This window comes from Alexandromys fortis, unplaced genomic scaffold, assembly GCF_014885135.2.
Source record: "Alexandromys fortis isolate MF-2015 unplaced genomic scaffold, M_Fortis_MF-2015_v1.1 scaffold_54, whole genome shotgun sequence".
Lineage (NCBI taxonomy): Eukaryota > Metazoa > Chordata > Mammalia > Rodentia > Cricetidae > Alexandromys > Alexandromys fortis.
Genome location: NW_026067958.1, coordinates 9,338,028 through 9,351,830, shown reverse-complemented (window position 1 = coordinate 9,351,830; position 13,803 = coordinate 9,338,028). Strand labels below are relative to the sequence as shown.

The following is a 13,803-nucleotide window of genomic DNA, read 5'->3' as shown; positions in this document are numbered from 1 at the left end:
TAGGTATAGAAAACTCTTTGGCAAAAGCCATTGTTGGACTACCTCCATTACCTCTTCAAGTGAAAATAAAACTATTTTGGTGAGGTATACTTCAAGTTTCTTTTTTCAAACATCCCGTTATATTCAAGAGTGAGTGTACACACGTGTACACCCATTTCTGTGAGATTCAGTTTTAATCTGATCCTTGAAGTCACCTTCACCAAGTATTACTTCATGTCCTTTTTTTATCTAATTGCCCTCAGGCAGCAGCAATGTGACTGTCCTGAGAACAGACGTTTACTTATTTTTAGTAGAAATCTCTCTCTTTCAGTTTGCCCTTTGAAATAGATTCACAGCTAATTGCTTCATCAAGTAAATATTTCCATTTCTTTTTATCACCTAAATATGCCTTCTTAAAATAGGGTAGTCTTTGAGGTTATGAAAAAGTGACTGCACTGGAACAAGATTATACATAATGGGTATATATAACAAACTGAATAAAACCAGTGTTGTGTGTCAACTTGGATTCTAGTTCAGAAGCCAGATAACCTTGAAGGAAGTTGTTGTGGGATGTGAGTATTACATCCGAGTAGATTTTCTTGTTTCTGATTATGTATGGTTCTTACTAAAACTGTTCATAAATGTGGAAGATGTGTGTATACAATATGTACTTACAGAGGTACAGAAACGTGCACTTGCTTCTTTACTATAGTTAGAATTACATAGTCATTACTACTCTTATTTGGGATTTTATGTCTGGTGGACCTATATTACTTTTGTTCAATTGCTTTATAGTTTGAAGATCATTAAATTTTTACTTTTTCAGGCTGTTATAATACACAAAGAGGTCATATTACTGAAGTCAGAAAAATTACTCAAATGAGGTTGAACTGAAATTTGGATGGTCTAGTTTGTTTTTCTGGAGTTTATGAATAGGATTTTAATATTTCATCTATCAGTGGTATCAGTGGTATTAGCTTTGATTGTTTGGTTGTAAGATTGTCCTAAGTTTCTGTAAATATAAATTGTACCAGCAGCAAACTGAAGATGTTTTTCAAGTGAATTAGTGTTGAGATCAGGTTTGCATTGTTACTTGCATTCCTAGGCTTCTTGGCAGAGTCTTCTAGTTTCCTGAGTGTAGACATCAGGATGAACAGATGTGGAGATGAATATTTAAAGGCATTGTGTAGTTGGGTTGGAAATTAGTAAAAGGTCCTGGTACTCAATTACTCAAATTATTCAAAGCATCTAGGAGAATGGAGAAATTTTAAATAGAAGTAAGTGTTGGTCGTCCCCCCCCCAAAAAAAAACCCTTTTTAGTTTTAATCCTTTATAAGAAATACTATCTTTTAGTCTTGACCAGATAGGCTGTTTATAGGACCCCTTGCTCATTTGCTCTTAGGATATTCTTGTAAGCTTAAACATGAAAGCATCCCCCAGGGCATCACTTACCTTTAAATGTTAGATTACTATTTTTATCTTTATATCTAATTATTGAATAGTAACTATAAATTCCTTGAAATACGGTTAACAATTAAATTTATTTTCTCATTACTTTAGACTAAAAATTCTATTTTGTCAATTACATGTAATTCTTGTGAATGTTTCTAGCATAGCCCTCAATAATCATGTCTATCATACTAATAACATGTTATATGGTGACTAGTGTATAATTTTAAATAGGATTAATTAACAGTGATGGACTATTTTAGTCAGCATAGTTGCTATAAACACATGCCATCCTACTTTTAGGGCTGAAATAGAGTAACAAGCAAACGGTTTCCTTTGTTTGCCTTGCTAAGCTCTCCCACTGTGAACACGGGGAGAAACAGATATGTTTAAAATAGAGTAACGTTTTTCATTACTTATTTCTTATAGGAGTCTCCAACTACCACAAAACTCTGCTTACCTGAAAATGAGTCTTCTCCTACCTCATCAAAGCATCAAGATCCAGTTAGTATATTAGAAAAATATAAAATAAATAGCCTAGTCTTTTCAATCACTTCAGTAAATTAACTTTTTAAAAATATAATGTTGAAGTCATTTTGTGCCTTTATTAAAATGTATTGGCCTTTTAGAAAAAATACAATTAAAACAGTTTTAAGAGTCAAATTTTAAGTTGTTTTAAAGTCCCTTTTATGCAAAATATGGTATTAGTTTATATGTCATAATTCTAAGTGACAAATTTATACAGGTTTATACACCTGGCAATGGTGGCATATGCATTTAATCCTGGTGCTTGGAAGGCAGAGGCAGGTGGATCTCTGTGAGTTCAAGGCCAGCCTGGTCTACAGAGTGAATTTCAGGAGAGCCAGGGCTATACAGAGAAATTCTGTCTCAAAAAACAAACAGCAACAACAGAAATTTTCCAGAGAATATTACAATTTCACGTCTTTCTTTCCCAGGCCAGGAGTCTAAAGGTAAGACATACGCTCTTCCTTCCTTCCCAGCAGCTTGACTGCCCCTGCTGGTCTGTAATATGGAGGGCCTTGTTGATGTGGCCAGGGAACGCTGGAGATGCTAAGTCTTCACCCTCTCCTGCTTTCCTCTCGCACTAATCTGCTCTTGGCCTGTACTGCTGTCCCAAGACTACACTCTTGGGCTTCTGCTGTGTCCCTAGCTCATGCTTCCTGTGTCCTCCTCCTATACTGCATAACACTTTGGTTACTCTCTCAACCCTTCCTCCCTCACTGAGACTGCCCTGCACTCTGCCTCATAGCCTGTGCGTATCCACTGGGATGAAGTTCTAACTTGACTTCCTCAGAGAATGTAGGCCAATCCCCGAGGCTAGGTGAGGTTTCCCTGTGATACTCTTCATAGCATGAGTTCTGTTTACTGATTTCGTAAAGCCAAGAGCAGTACTGGCGCCCTCTGTGGTCAGCTGTCACTGGCTGTCTTCCCCACCTAGGGCAGAGCCAGGGGTACTCATTCTTACTGCACAATCACACAGTTACTGCTCAGCAAATACTTGATGAATTAATAAATGCAAGTTTGACATTTTAAAACGACAAACTTTTATTTGATGAAATTATGTCAGACTTGTATTTACAGAGTTCAGATTCTGTGCAGGCCTGGGTTTCCACATGTGCCTCACTTCTTCCTGGTCCTTCCTGACCTTTGTTTTCCCTTTTCCTCATTTATATGTTGTGGAAATACATGCATGTTTTTTAATTGTTGTTTTCTTATCTTTGTGGTTCCCATCATGTTGTATATACTTTCTCTTTTAAAAATTAGTACTAAGTAGGCTAAGAGATAATGATGAGCTGGAAAAGCAGCATTCTCTTTAAACCTGTTTTTAAATATAGGCAGTAGGCGGGCAGTGGTGGTGCACGCCTTTAATCCCAGCACTCGGGAGGCAGAGGCAGGCGGATCTCTGAGTTGGAGGCCAGCCTGGTCTACAAGAACTAGTTCCAGGACAGGAACCAAAAAGCTACGGAGAAACCCTGTCTCAAAAATAAAAAAAAAAAAAAAAAAAAAATAGGCAGTAGACAGTTCACAGAAACCGCCTCATAGATGATGCTTTAATAAAAAGGAATTTCTTAGTAATTGTGGAAACATGAGCTTGTAAATCTGCATACAGTTTCAAAGCACTGGTTCACCATTTTTTCCTGTCTATTTGACATCCATTAAACTGTCCTGGGTGCAGGGTGCCCTCTGATGGCTTCCATAGGAACTGTCTCACCAGTGTGTCTTCTGTTTCAATGCTTTCCGTTAAGGCAGAACAGCTGTGTTGATTCTGCTAGGACCACTGTTTCCACACAAACACGGTGTTGCGGGTGTGCTCCTTCCGCGTGTGCCTTTTCTGCTTTTTTGCCTCCCACTGAGACCGTTATCCCTTTGACCTCTCTTCCCGGTGTCTGCCTGCCCTACCATTCATATCTAGGCACTACAACGCTGTTTCCCCCTCCTTCTATGTGAGTTAAAATCTTGTAGAAGTTTAGTGGAAATGAAGGTACAGATTTAGAATGTTTTCTATCATTGAAACTGATTCTGGTGCCTACCTAGCTGTTTAAACTTGGTACTTTCCCTAGTATCCTCCATTTCCCCTGTGTGTCATCCTGTCCCTCATTGTCCTGTGTGTGTCTTCTTGAGTTTAGCCTCTCTCTCACTGTCTAGGTCAAGCTCAGACCTTTGGCTTTTCTTAGAGTATCAGTAGGTGGGTGCAGCCGATTCCCAGCCATACCATCAACTCTTAGTGCCTCTCTTCTTGCCGTTTGTCTACCTTGCTAATTACAAATTAGAGAATTCTGGGATGTGCTCCTTTTTTTTTTTCTTTTTTTTTTTTACCTTCTGTTTCCATCTAGTTCAGGGGTCAGCTCCTTTAGGAAGCCATTGGTTTGGGGTACTTTCTAAACATTTGGATGTAGCAAGTTTTGTTCTTCTATATTCAAATGAGAGGGCTTACTACTTAGAGCATCAGGACTTTGTCTTGCTCCCTGTGGAAATTGGGTGAAAGTTCTCACTCCTTTTGAACAGAGCCTGAAGAAATGCAGCTTCTTGCTGGTTTGTTTGTTTCTAGTCAGGTTCATCCACCCGTTGACTCTGGTAAGAATCCCTGAGTTTTGTTTTTTATCATTCCTGCACATACACTGCCTGTCTCTCCTGCTCTTCATCTACTTTTCGTCTTTGTTTGGATACCTGTGCCCCTGTCCTGCTGCTGCCGCTGCTTTTGAGCTATTCCAGCTGTGGCTTAAAAAAAAAAATACCGCAGCGCCTCACTCCTGTCGGTCTACATTAAAGTGGCCCTTTCAGAGGGATTAATGTCACTCTCTTTCTTTGGAAAATTTCTTCCTGTATCTGATGAAAGGACAGTAAACGCAGAAGGCTCTTATGTAATATCTTACACATGTTTAAAATTGCATTTATGCAATTTATCTTGTGCATACTTAAAATTGTGCCGTTGACATTTTTTGTTGAAAGGAAAGAGGATTCTTATCAAATTTGCATATCTGAGATTAAACAGAAATATTCTTTTTAAAATGATTGCGGTAAAATTATGAATACATTATTTCCAAGTTTGCAATATACCAAAAATAGGAGTTAACAAATTTTCAGCTAGAGATGCAAGCAAATTTTCAAACATTATCTTGAAAACATTAAGAAGATACTCAATATTATGTTTATTTACCATACAAAAAAGTCTTATTTATTTATTTTTTTATTCAAGTACCTAGAGAGAATTTTCCGAGGAATCAGTTGAATAGAAATAAATTTTGGTCTGGAGAGATGGTTCAGTTGTTAGGATTGCTTGCTGCTCTTGCAGAGGATCTGAGTTTGGTTCCCAGCACTCATACCAGGCAGCTCACAGTGCCTGTGATTCCAGCACCAAGGGATCTGACACCTGCGCTTGTGTGTGTACATACCCATAAACAGATACACATGCATATGCAGAATTAGAAATAAAACAACTATTTTTTTAAAAAAATTTTAATTTCTTTGTATATGTGTTTCAGTTGAGTTATAATTGCTTATTGTCTCATGTGCATATTATTTGGAATATTGATAATTATAACAGCCACCAACTCCTTTAGATTAATCCCACTTATGTAGAAAACTAATATGGTAAGAAAGTATTTACTTCATTTTTATCTACAAGACTTTTAAGGTAACATCGACTAGCGATGGTTAGTGATAAACTTTGTGTCACTCTTTCTTTTTAAACGTGAGTGTTTTCAGTGTCCAGACCACATGGTAATATGGTTAATGAAGCTCATATTGGCATTTCTTTGTATCACATTAAACTCTGTGTAGCAAACTAGGTTCTTTTGAGTAATTTGCCAGTCACTTCATTTGTTCTGCCTAGTCACTATTATGTTCTAACAAGATTAGTACGTTATTTTTAATATGTTAATTTTGTACTATTTATCATCATAACATCACATCACATTCTTTGAACAGGAAGATGTAAGCTTTTTTTCTTTTGGTTATTTGTGAAACTCTTAATTGCTAACGAAGTATCTGATGGCTGCTGTGACTTAGGAGAAAAATGTGTTTTGCCAGGTATGGTTGGGCATGTCTGTGAATGGTAGAGGAGGGAGGGCAGGTATTCAAGGCGAGGCGTGAGTTTATAGCAAGTTCCAGGGCAGCATGGGCCGCAGGAGCCCATTGTCAAAGTAAATAAATAAATAGTCCTTAATTATAAATTACTGAAAATAATGTGAGAAAAATGTGAAGATGATTAAAGCACTTTAATAAAAGGTGTGTTATAAAATGATGCTCTTTTAAGGTTGGAACTGCAAGACCATTTGGATTCCATTGATTATTACAATTTGAACATTATTGTCTATATGAATGCTACATTAAAAGTATCATTTTGTTCATAGGGTCAGGAGAAATATGGATTGTTAAATGTAACAAAAATTACGGAAAATGGGAAAAAGGTTCGGTAAGTATGAAATCTTTAATATTCTTACATGTTTATCTGATTGAAGTAAATGAAAACTTATTCCATTAGAACTGATAAAACGATTTAGAACAATTTTCAATCATGTATTTTCTGCTTTGTTTTCCATAAAATATTTTCTTTGTTAACATCTTTAAAAAATAATATTTAGAAACAAGAGTGTCCTGAAGAAACATTGGCTTTCTTTTCATATATTTTTCTTTCAGCAAGCCATTAGTGGTGGTACATAATAAAACACGAAGATACGCTGACTACTGTAGGCAAAACCTTCACCAGCTGTCTTCCCTCTCAGGTCTCCTGAGCAGTAGAGCTTTCCTCCAGAGAGGATGTACATATGGATGTTTGTATGCACATAGATGACTTTGTTAAACATGCTCCGTTTTATATTTATCTTGGAGATCGTTCTACTTCATTGCATCAGAGCTGGCACGGCACGTGCTGCTACAGCGTATTTAATCACTAGCAAGTTAATCAGTATTTGTTTTCAAGAATGTAACCAGGCCTGCTGTTGGCAGGTATTTAGGGTGCTTACAATTTTTGCTACTGCACACAATATCACATTTAGTGTTTTTCATAGATAATTTTGAAAGTATATAAATGGTTCTGTGGGCAATAGTGCTTGCTTTGCAAATCTGGAGGCCCGAGTTCAAATACCCACCAACCATATAAAAAGGCCAGGTGGGACTGGGTGGTGGTGACGGTGGTGGCACACGCCTTTAATCCCAGCACTCAGGAGACAGAGGCTGGCGGATATCTGTGAGTTTAAGGCCAGCCTTGTCTACAGAGTGAGTTTCGGTACAGCCTGGACTATACAAAGAAACCCTGTCTTTAAAAAGAGAAAACAGAAAACCCAGGTGGGGCTGTATGTGCCTAGCTCCTCCAGCATTACTGGGGGAGGAAATAGGCAGAGTCTAAGGCCTCGCTGATCAGCCAACCAGCATGGCCATCATGTGTTCCTGTTTGCCTGTCTCAGGACAGTAAGGCAGAGAGTAGGAAGAAGTCACTTGTCATGCTCTGGCTTCTGCGTGTGCACTTGTACACTTGCATACAGCACCATACACACACACATACACACAGCATGTTCTCTCTCTGTCTCTCTTTTCCTCCCTCCCTCCCTCCCTCCCTCCCTCCCTCCCTCCCTCCCTCCCTCCCTCCCTCCCTCCTTCCTTCCTTCCTTCCTTCCTTCCTTCCCTCTTTCTTTCCTGTCCTACAACTTGCTCTCTAGATCAGGCTGCCTTGAACTCAGAGATCCACCTGCCTCTGCCTCCCGAGTGCTGGGATTAAAGGTGTGTGCCATCACCATTTTTTTAAAGAAAGGAAAACAATTCTTCCTTTTACAGCTAAAGCTGGGAAGGCAGAAAAGCATCTTCCATAGTAGAGAGGGAGGTTTGTAGATGACCTGCAAAAAAGAAGCCCCAATATGAAACAGGCTCACAAATCAATGAAAGTCACCCTAAAAAGGGTTCCAAACAAAATGAAATCAGAAGTAAATTTTAATAGACAGTGTTAGAATCTGCATTATGTCTAACATGCACATAGACTGTTTAGATTTGCTGAAACAGTGGGTACTGAGATTGAAACAGAGGACTGTGTTTAAAAACAGCCTAAAGTGATTTAGAACTATGATCAGGGAATGTTAAAGTGGTTTTTTTTTTTTTTTTTAAAGTAGGAATAGGAACCTAGTAAAAGGGGAAAAGCATTTGATGTATTACAAATATAGGTACTATAAAATGGCAAAGCAAGGAGATAGAAAGATGGCCCAGTGGGCCAGAGTGCTTCTTGTACAACCATGAGGACCTGAGTTTGAATCCTAGCACCCCTGTAACAAGTCAAGTATAGTCTCATCATAGCTGTAACCTCCATGCAATGGGGCAGAGACAGGAGGATCACTAGGATTTGCTGGCTGCCAGCCTAACTCCAAAGAAGAGCTCCAGGTTTAGGAAGAGACCTTTCCCCAGAGAAATAGAGCTGAGTGTGATAGATGATATGATAGAGTGACGATGCTCTCTTCTAGTCCACGGGTGTGCGCAGCTGCATGCACTTACACACATGCATATGTGCTGTACTTACAAATGCACATGCATACTTGTGTGCATAAAATAACAACTTCATCAGTAATAGCCATTGATGGGCTAGGGATGTAGCTTAGTTGTTGTAGTGCTTATTGGACATCCACAGAGACCTGGGTTTGATTCCCAGCATGCAGGTGGGAGTGGGATCAGAGAGAAGTTCAAGGTCATCCTTGACTATGCGTAGGGTTTGTTCAGTCCTGGGACACACATGACCTGGAAGTAATTACACTTTATTGGGGCGGGGGGGGGGGGGNGGAGTTGTGCATAAGCTACAGGAAATGAATGGAAAAGTAAAAACTCAGTTGTGATTTTACTTCACTTTCCTTCATCATGAAGTTCAAGTATGTATCAAAAGTAATAAAATACATCTCATTAATAGGTAGTGAATTCTACATTCTAAAAAAGTAATCAAACATGAATTCTCCCAGAGTTCCCATAGAACTGACTGTGTGTAACTGAGAGGAAAGTCATACTTCTTTATAGCACGTGGCGTCAACTTTCTATTTACCCCTCAGGAACTGAATTTTCTTGTATCTTTTATTTGCAAATACTAATCTGTGTTTGCAAAAAGAAATTTTCTAGGCTTGAAATAGATAGAAAAAAAATCTCAAATAATGTAAGGCTCACTCCAATGGGAAAAACATGAAAGCAAAAACTCTTTAATGGAAAATTTAAGATAACAAAGCAGGGAAGTTGACTTAATTCTGACCAGAGTATAACACCAGTCACCTTTAAGGTTATTAGGAACCTTGATAGTATTACTCATGTTTATTGTGAACTTAACATGTGTATCTGGAGATAGGATCGTGAATCAGTGCTTAGTTTCTTTTAAATTTTTTATTTTATTTTATAAATAAATTTTGTCTGCATGTATATTTGTGCACTGTGTGCATGCTGGTTTCAGGAATGTCAGAAGACAATTCTGTGTCCTCTGAAACTGGTTTTACAGATGGTCATGAACCAACATGTTGTTGCTGCAAATTGAACCTAGGTCCTCTGCAAGAGCAAAAAAATGCTTTTAACCATAGAGCCATCTCTTCAGCTTCCAGTGGGCAGTGTGTTTAAAAGACCCATAAAGAGGGCTAGCTAGATGACTCAGCAGGTGAAGGTGCTTGCTTCCCAACCAAGCTTGTCAACTTCAGGTGGACTCCTAGGACCTGCATGAAGATGGAAGCAGAGAACCAGTTCCAGAGACACCCTCTAACCTCCACACAATAATATACATAACACTTAAAAACGAAGGCCTGGATACACAGTGCACCTAATACTGGTTGCCTTTGGAATGTGGATTGGAAGAGAAATGGGAGCTTTTTCCTTTACACCAGTGTTTCTCAACTTTCCTAATGCTGAAGCCCCTTAATACAAGTCCTTATGTTATGGTGACCCCCCCCCCAGCCATAAAATTATTTTTGTTGCCACTTCATTAACAGAAATTTTGCTACTGTTAATTATTGTAATAGAAATATCTGTGTTTTCCTGTGGTCATAGGCAGCCTTTGTGAGAGGGTTGAAACACCAAAGGGTTGTGACCCATAGGTTGAGAACCACTGCTTTATACATTTTGACTGCACATGGAGGTTGGAGAATTGGGGGGATTTTCTCTTTATAGAGAAAATATATGTGTGAGTCCAGGGGATTGAACTCAGATCTTCAAGCTTAGCAGGTGTATTTACCTGATGAGCCTTCTCACTAGGCTGTCCTAGTTTTTACATATATGTGTTGACTTTGTAATTTAATATTTTTTTAAAATCTCATATTAGTGAGGAATCAGTCAGTAATTATATACTTTTAACATATTTAGTATACTGCCTGTTGTTTTGAGTATGTTTTATCCGTATGACTTTAAAATAATGTTCTTAACCACATTGTGCTAGATTAGTTCTATGTGAAAACAATTGGGTATTCTGGCTATAGTTATTTTGATTATTTACATTTCTGACTAACCTCATTTGTTTTGGGGGACTGTAAGTCAGACTGAGGCACTAAAATGACTGTGGATGCCATTAGAATCATATATCTAGTATAAATAGTGTAAGTGCTGATCACTAAATTGTGGCCTTGGATTCCAATGTTTAGTTGACATTGTTGCTTTTCATCTGTATCGTTGCAGAAAGAACTGGTTGTCTTCTTGGGCAGTGTTGCAGGGTTCATCTTTACTTTTTACCAAAACTCAAGGAAGTAGTACAAGCTGGGTAAGTATTTCTCCTCTGTGGACATGTTAAACACTTAAATTATGTGAGTGTTTAGGCTGAATGTCAAGACTCTAAATTTCCAAAGTCCTTGAAGTAAATCACATGTGCATATAAAAATAAAAAACATTTTCCTGAAGATGCCTTCTGACTCACAGGAGACAGAAAATGGCTGTATTAAAATCAGCAGTTGGCTTTATCCTTTGAACCACCAGCTCTCAACTTCAGCATTGCAAAATATTGACTCCTTTTTAGGATGTGTTTAAAATGATTATTTCAGGTATTTATTTAGAAAATGGGTAGTCATATGCTGGGCCCAGCTTTGCTTGTCTGACCCTTTCTAACTAGGGTCGACTCAGATGTCCATGTCTGTGGAATGTCAGGCAGCTTTTAGGAGACAAAGAAATGGGTTTTTTCTTTTCTTTATTTTGGAGTTTTATTGCTATTGTTACTAAGTTACATACAAGGCATAAATTGCTGGTGTTGAATGCTGGCATGTGTCAGCTGTTCTAAATGCAAAGGCTTATGTGCATCTTATCCCACTGTTCTACAACAGCCACTTCTCTTCTGCTCTTTTCCCCATCAGAGGTGAAAAATCAGGGTACCAACCATTCAAGTAACTTTAAGACTTTACAAATACTAAGTGACAAATCAGGGTTTTAGAACATTGAAATTGGCTTCAGTGTTCATACTATGGGTATTTCTAGAACTCTCAGTAATTGCTATACTCTGGGTATTTCTAGAACTCTCAGTAATTGCAATTAAAGTATCAGTATTCAAATAAAATTTTATAATAAAATTACCCTAAATGTATCTGGTCTGTTTTTTTCTGACACTAACCAGCATTTTCTTACAAATACTGATTTTTTTGTCAAATTAGTAGAGGTTCAGCTTTTTGTTTTCTACCTTTGTGATGCAGCCATTTAGACTGCTGAGCCTGCTAAGCTACAGGTGCCTGAGCACTCTGATAATGCGATCTAAAAATCCAAATCAGCTTTGCATGAATGTGAGCATTCTAGAATATTTCTTCTTTTTGTGCCTCACTAATCCTTGAATTTGTTCTCTGTTCAGCGGGTATAGTGGGAAATGACTTAGAAAACACATTCATATCCAAAGATGTAAATGTTGGTTTGACCTGTCTTTCCTGAAGTAGATTGGGAATTATGTCTTCCTCCTTTTCCCACTGAAGTAAAGTATGTGGTCTTTGTGTTGAGGCATTTCTGAAGAACTGTGTAATTACTTTTTGTTCGTACTTGGGATTCAACTCTTATTAGAAACTGAAGAAAATGAATGAACAAAAGTGGAGAAGCAGTTAAAATTAACAGCTAAAAACCCAGTACCTGAAACAAGCTGCCCAGCATGCATTGATTTGATAGCTAATGAGGCTGTGGTAGATACGCTACAAGTAGACAGCCCAGTGTGGGGATGGAGGTCATCTAGGTAGGTGTGGTTGTATTAAGATTAAAGTCTTTTTTTTTTTTTTTTAATTTGAGAGAGAGAGAGAGAACGAGCGCATGTGGTTACCAGGCTTGTCCTGCAATCCTACTGAGCCATGTTATTAGCCCTGTATGTGATTTTTTTTAAAAAATGTAAACAGCTTTAGAAATTGGCAGATGTCAGGTGAGCACAACAGCACACAAGTCGTTCATGAGATACTTGTATTTTGTTTGAAGTTTTTGCACAATTCAGAATTCATTATTAATGTGTTGATACTGACAAATGCAGGTGTGGGAAGCCTTTTTGTCACCTGACTGACTACTGTGCTGCAGTTGTGATACAGCTCAGAATTCACTGGGCTAGCCAGGCTTGAAATTGTAGGGTTATTAATGAGATTTTCATTGGAGTGATTTATTTATCTTAAATGAAGTTAATACTAATGTATGGTCAGATAGTACAATTCACATACTAAGAGAATAAAAACAAGAGTTAAGTGGTTCAGTCAATACAAATAATCATATTTAAATAAGAAGTATATGAGTCTGTATAATGTATTTTGCAGAAACTTCATAAATAGCAAGGTTTGGCAGGATATGGAAGACACCTCTTAGGGTTACTGGACATGATTTGAAAGAATTCTAGTTTTGTTTCCTCCATTCAATCAGCAAGTAGAACAAGCATGGGTAAAATGTGTCCCTATCTGCAGTGGAGTCTCCTGGGTAAAATGTGTCCCTATCTGCAGAGGAGTCCCTTCTACCTGAGATGAGATTCTGAGACTAGAGAGGGCCAGAAAGACAGAGACAGATGTGCTAAAAAGAGCTTCTCTGTGTCTGAGCCAGTGCTGTACTGGAGCTGAGCTCGTCAGAGCCACCCTCATTTCCCTGTGCTGTTTACAGTTGGGGTTGAGGAGTCACATTGTGAGAGAAGGTTAGAAACACTCTAGAGTCCCCAGAAGTCACTGGAAGAAACAGCAGGCTCTCAAGCTGTACACGCATCCAGACCCATGCTTACCCACATGCTTTACATTTCTTCCTTTTAAATCATCATTCTCTTACATTTTTTCAAAGAATAGTTAGTTGAGTAAATGAAATACATGCATTTCACCTGCAATTGAGAAATCTGCACACATACCCACAAATAATAGACCCCCACAGATATCTGTAGTTACTGAGGCATTATTTTAAAAATTATTTTTTATCTCTGTGTGGGGTGGGGAGTAGAGGGGAGGGAGGGAGGCTGACTGTCAGTGTGGGTGCACATGGAGGGCAGAGGACTTTCAGAAGTTCTCCTTCAGCTCTGTCAGTTCTGGTTGTCAGGCCTACACAACCAGATCACTGAGCCAAAATCACTAGTCCATGAACCATTCTTTTGTACTTTTAAAATTCCCCAAAATAGATCCATTTTAGGACATGTATTTCTGTCGTGAGTGACTGTCCTGTGAACTAAGGTGTTTAGCAGATGACTGGCACCTCCACCTCTCGCTATTTAGGACTTGACATTGTCAGATGTCCCGCGTTGGACGAAGGTCACTTCTTGTTGAAATAGGAGCGGTGGGGCTGCGTCCCCAACACCCCGGCCGCTTGGCTAGCTCATGCCCGAAATAACAACACACAAACTGTATTCATTTAAAGAACTGCTTGGCCCATGAACTCTAGCCCTTACAGGCTAATTCTCGCACCTGGACTAGCCCATTTCTAATGATGTGTGTAAGCACCCCAAGGTGC

At 38.6% G+C, this 13,803-nt stretch overlaps 1 protein-coding gene across 5 annotated transcripts in view; it reads left to right on the top strand.

The window, feature by feature from the left end:
- Arhgap12 (Rho GTPase activating protein 12) overlaps positions 1-13,803 on the top strand; it is a 101,664-nt gene that overhangs the window by 67,436 nt on the left and 20,425 nt on the right. For 3 of the 5 annotated variants that reach the window (XM_050152537.1, XM_050152536.1, XM_050152534.1), the window contains 3 exons: positions 1,858-1,932; positions 6,303-6,364; positions 10,564-10,645. In XM_050152537.1, the coding sequence (XP_050008494.1) occupies positions 1,858-1,932; positions 6,303-6,364; positions 10,564-10,645 (219 nt within the window). The remainder of the gene's footprint in view (positions 1-1,857; positions 1,933-6,302; positions 6,365-10,563; positions 10,646-13,803) is intronic. The other 2 variants (XM_050152535.1, XM_050152538.1) reach the window with 1 other exon arrangement.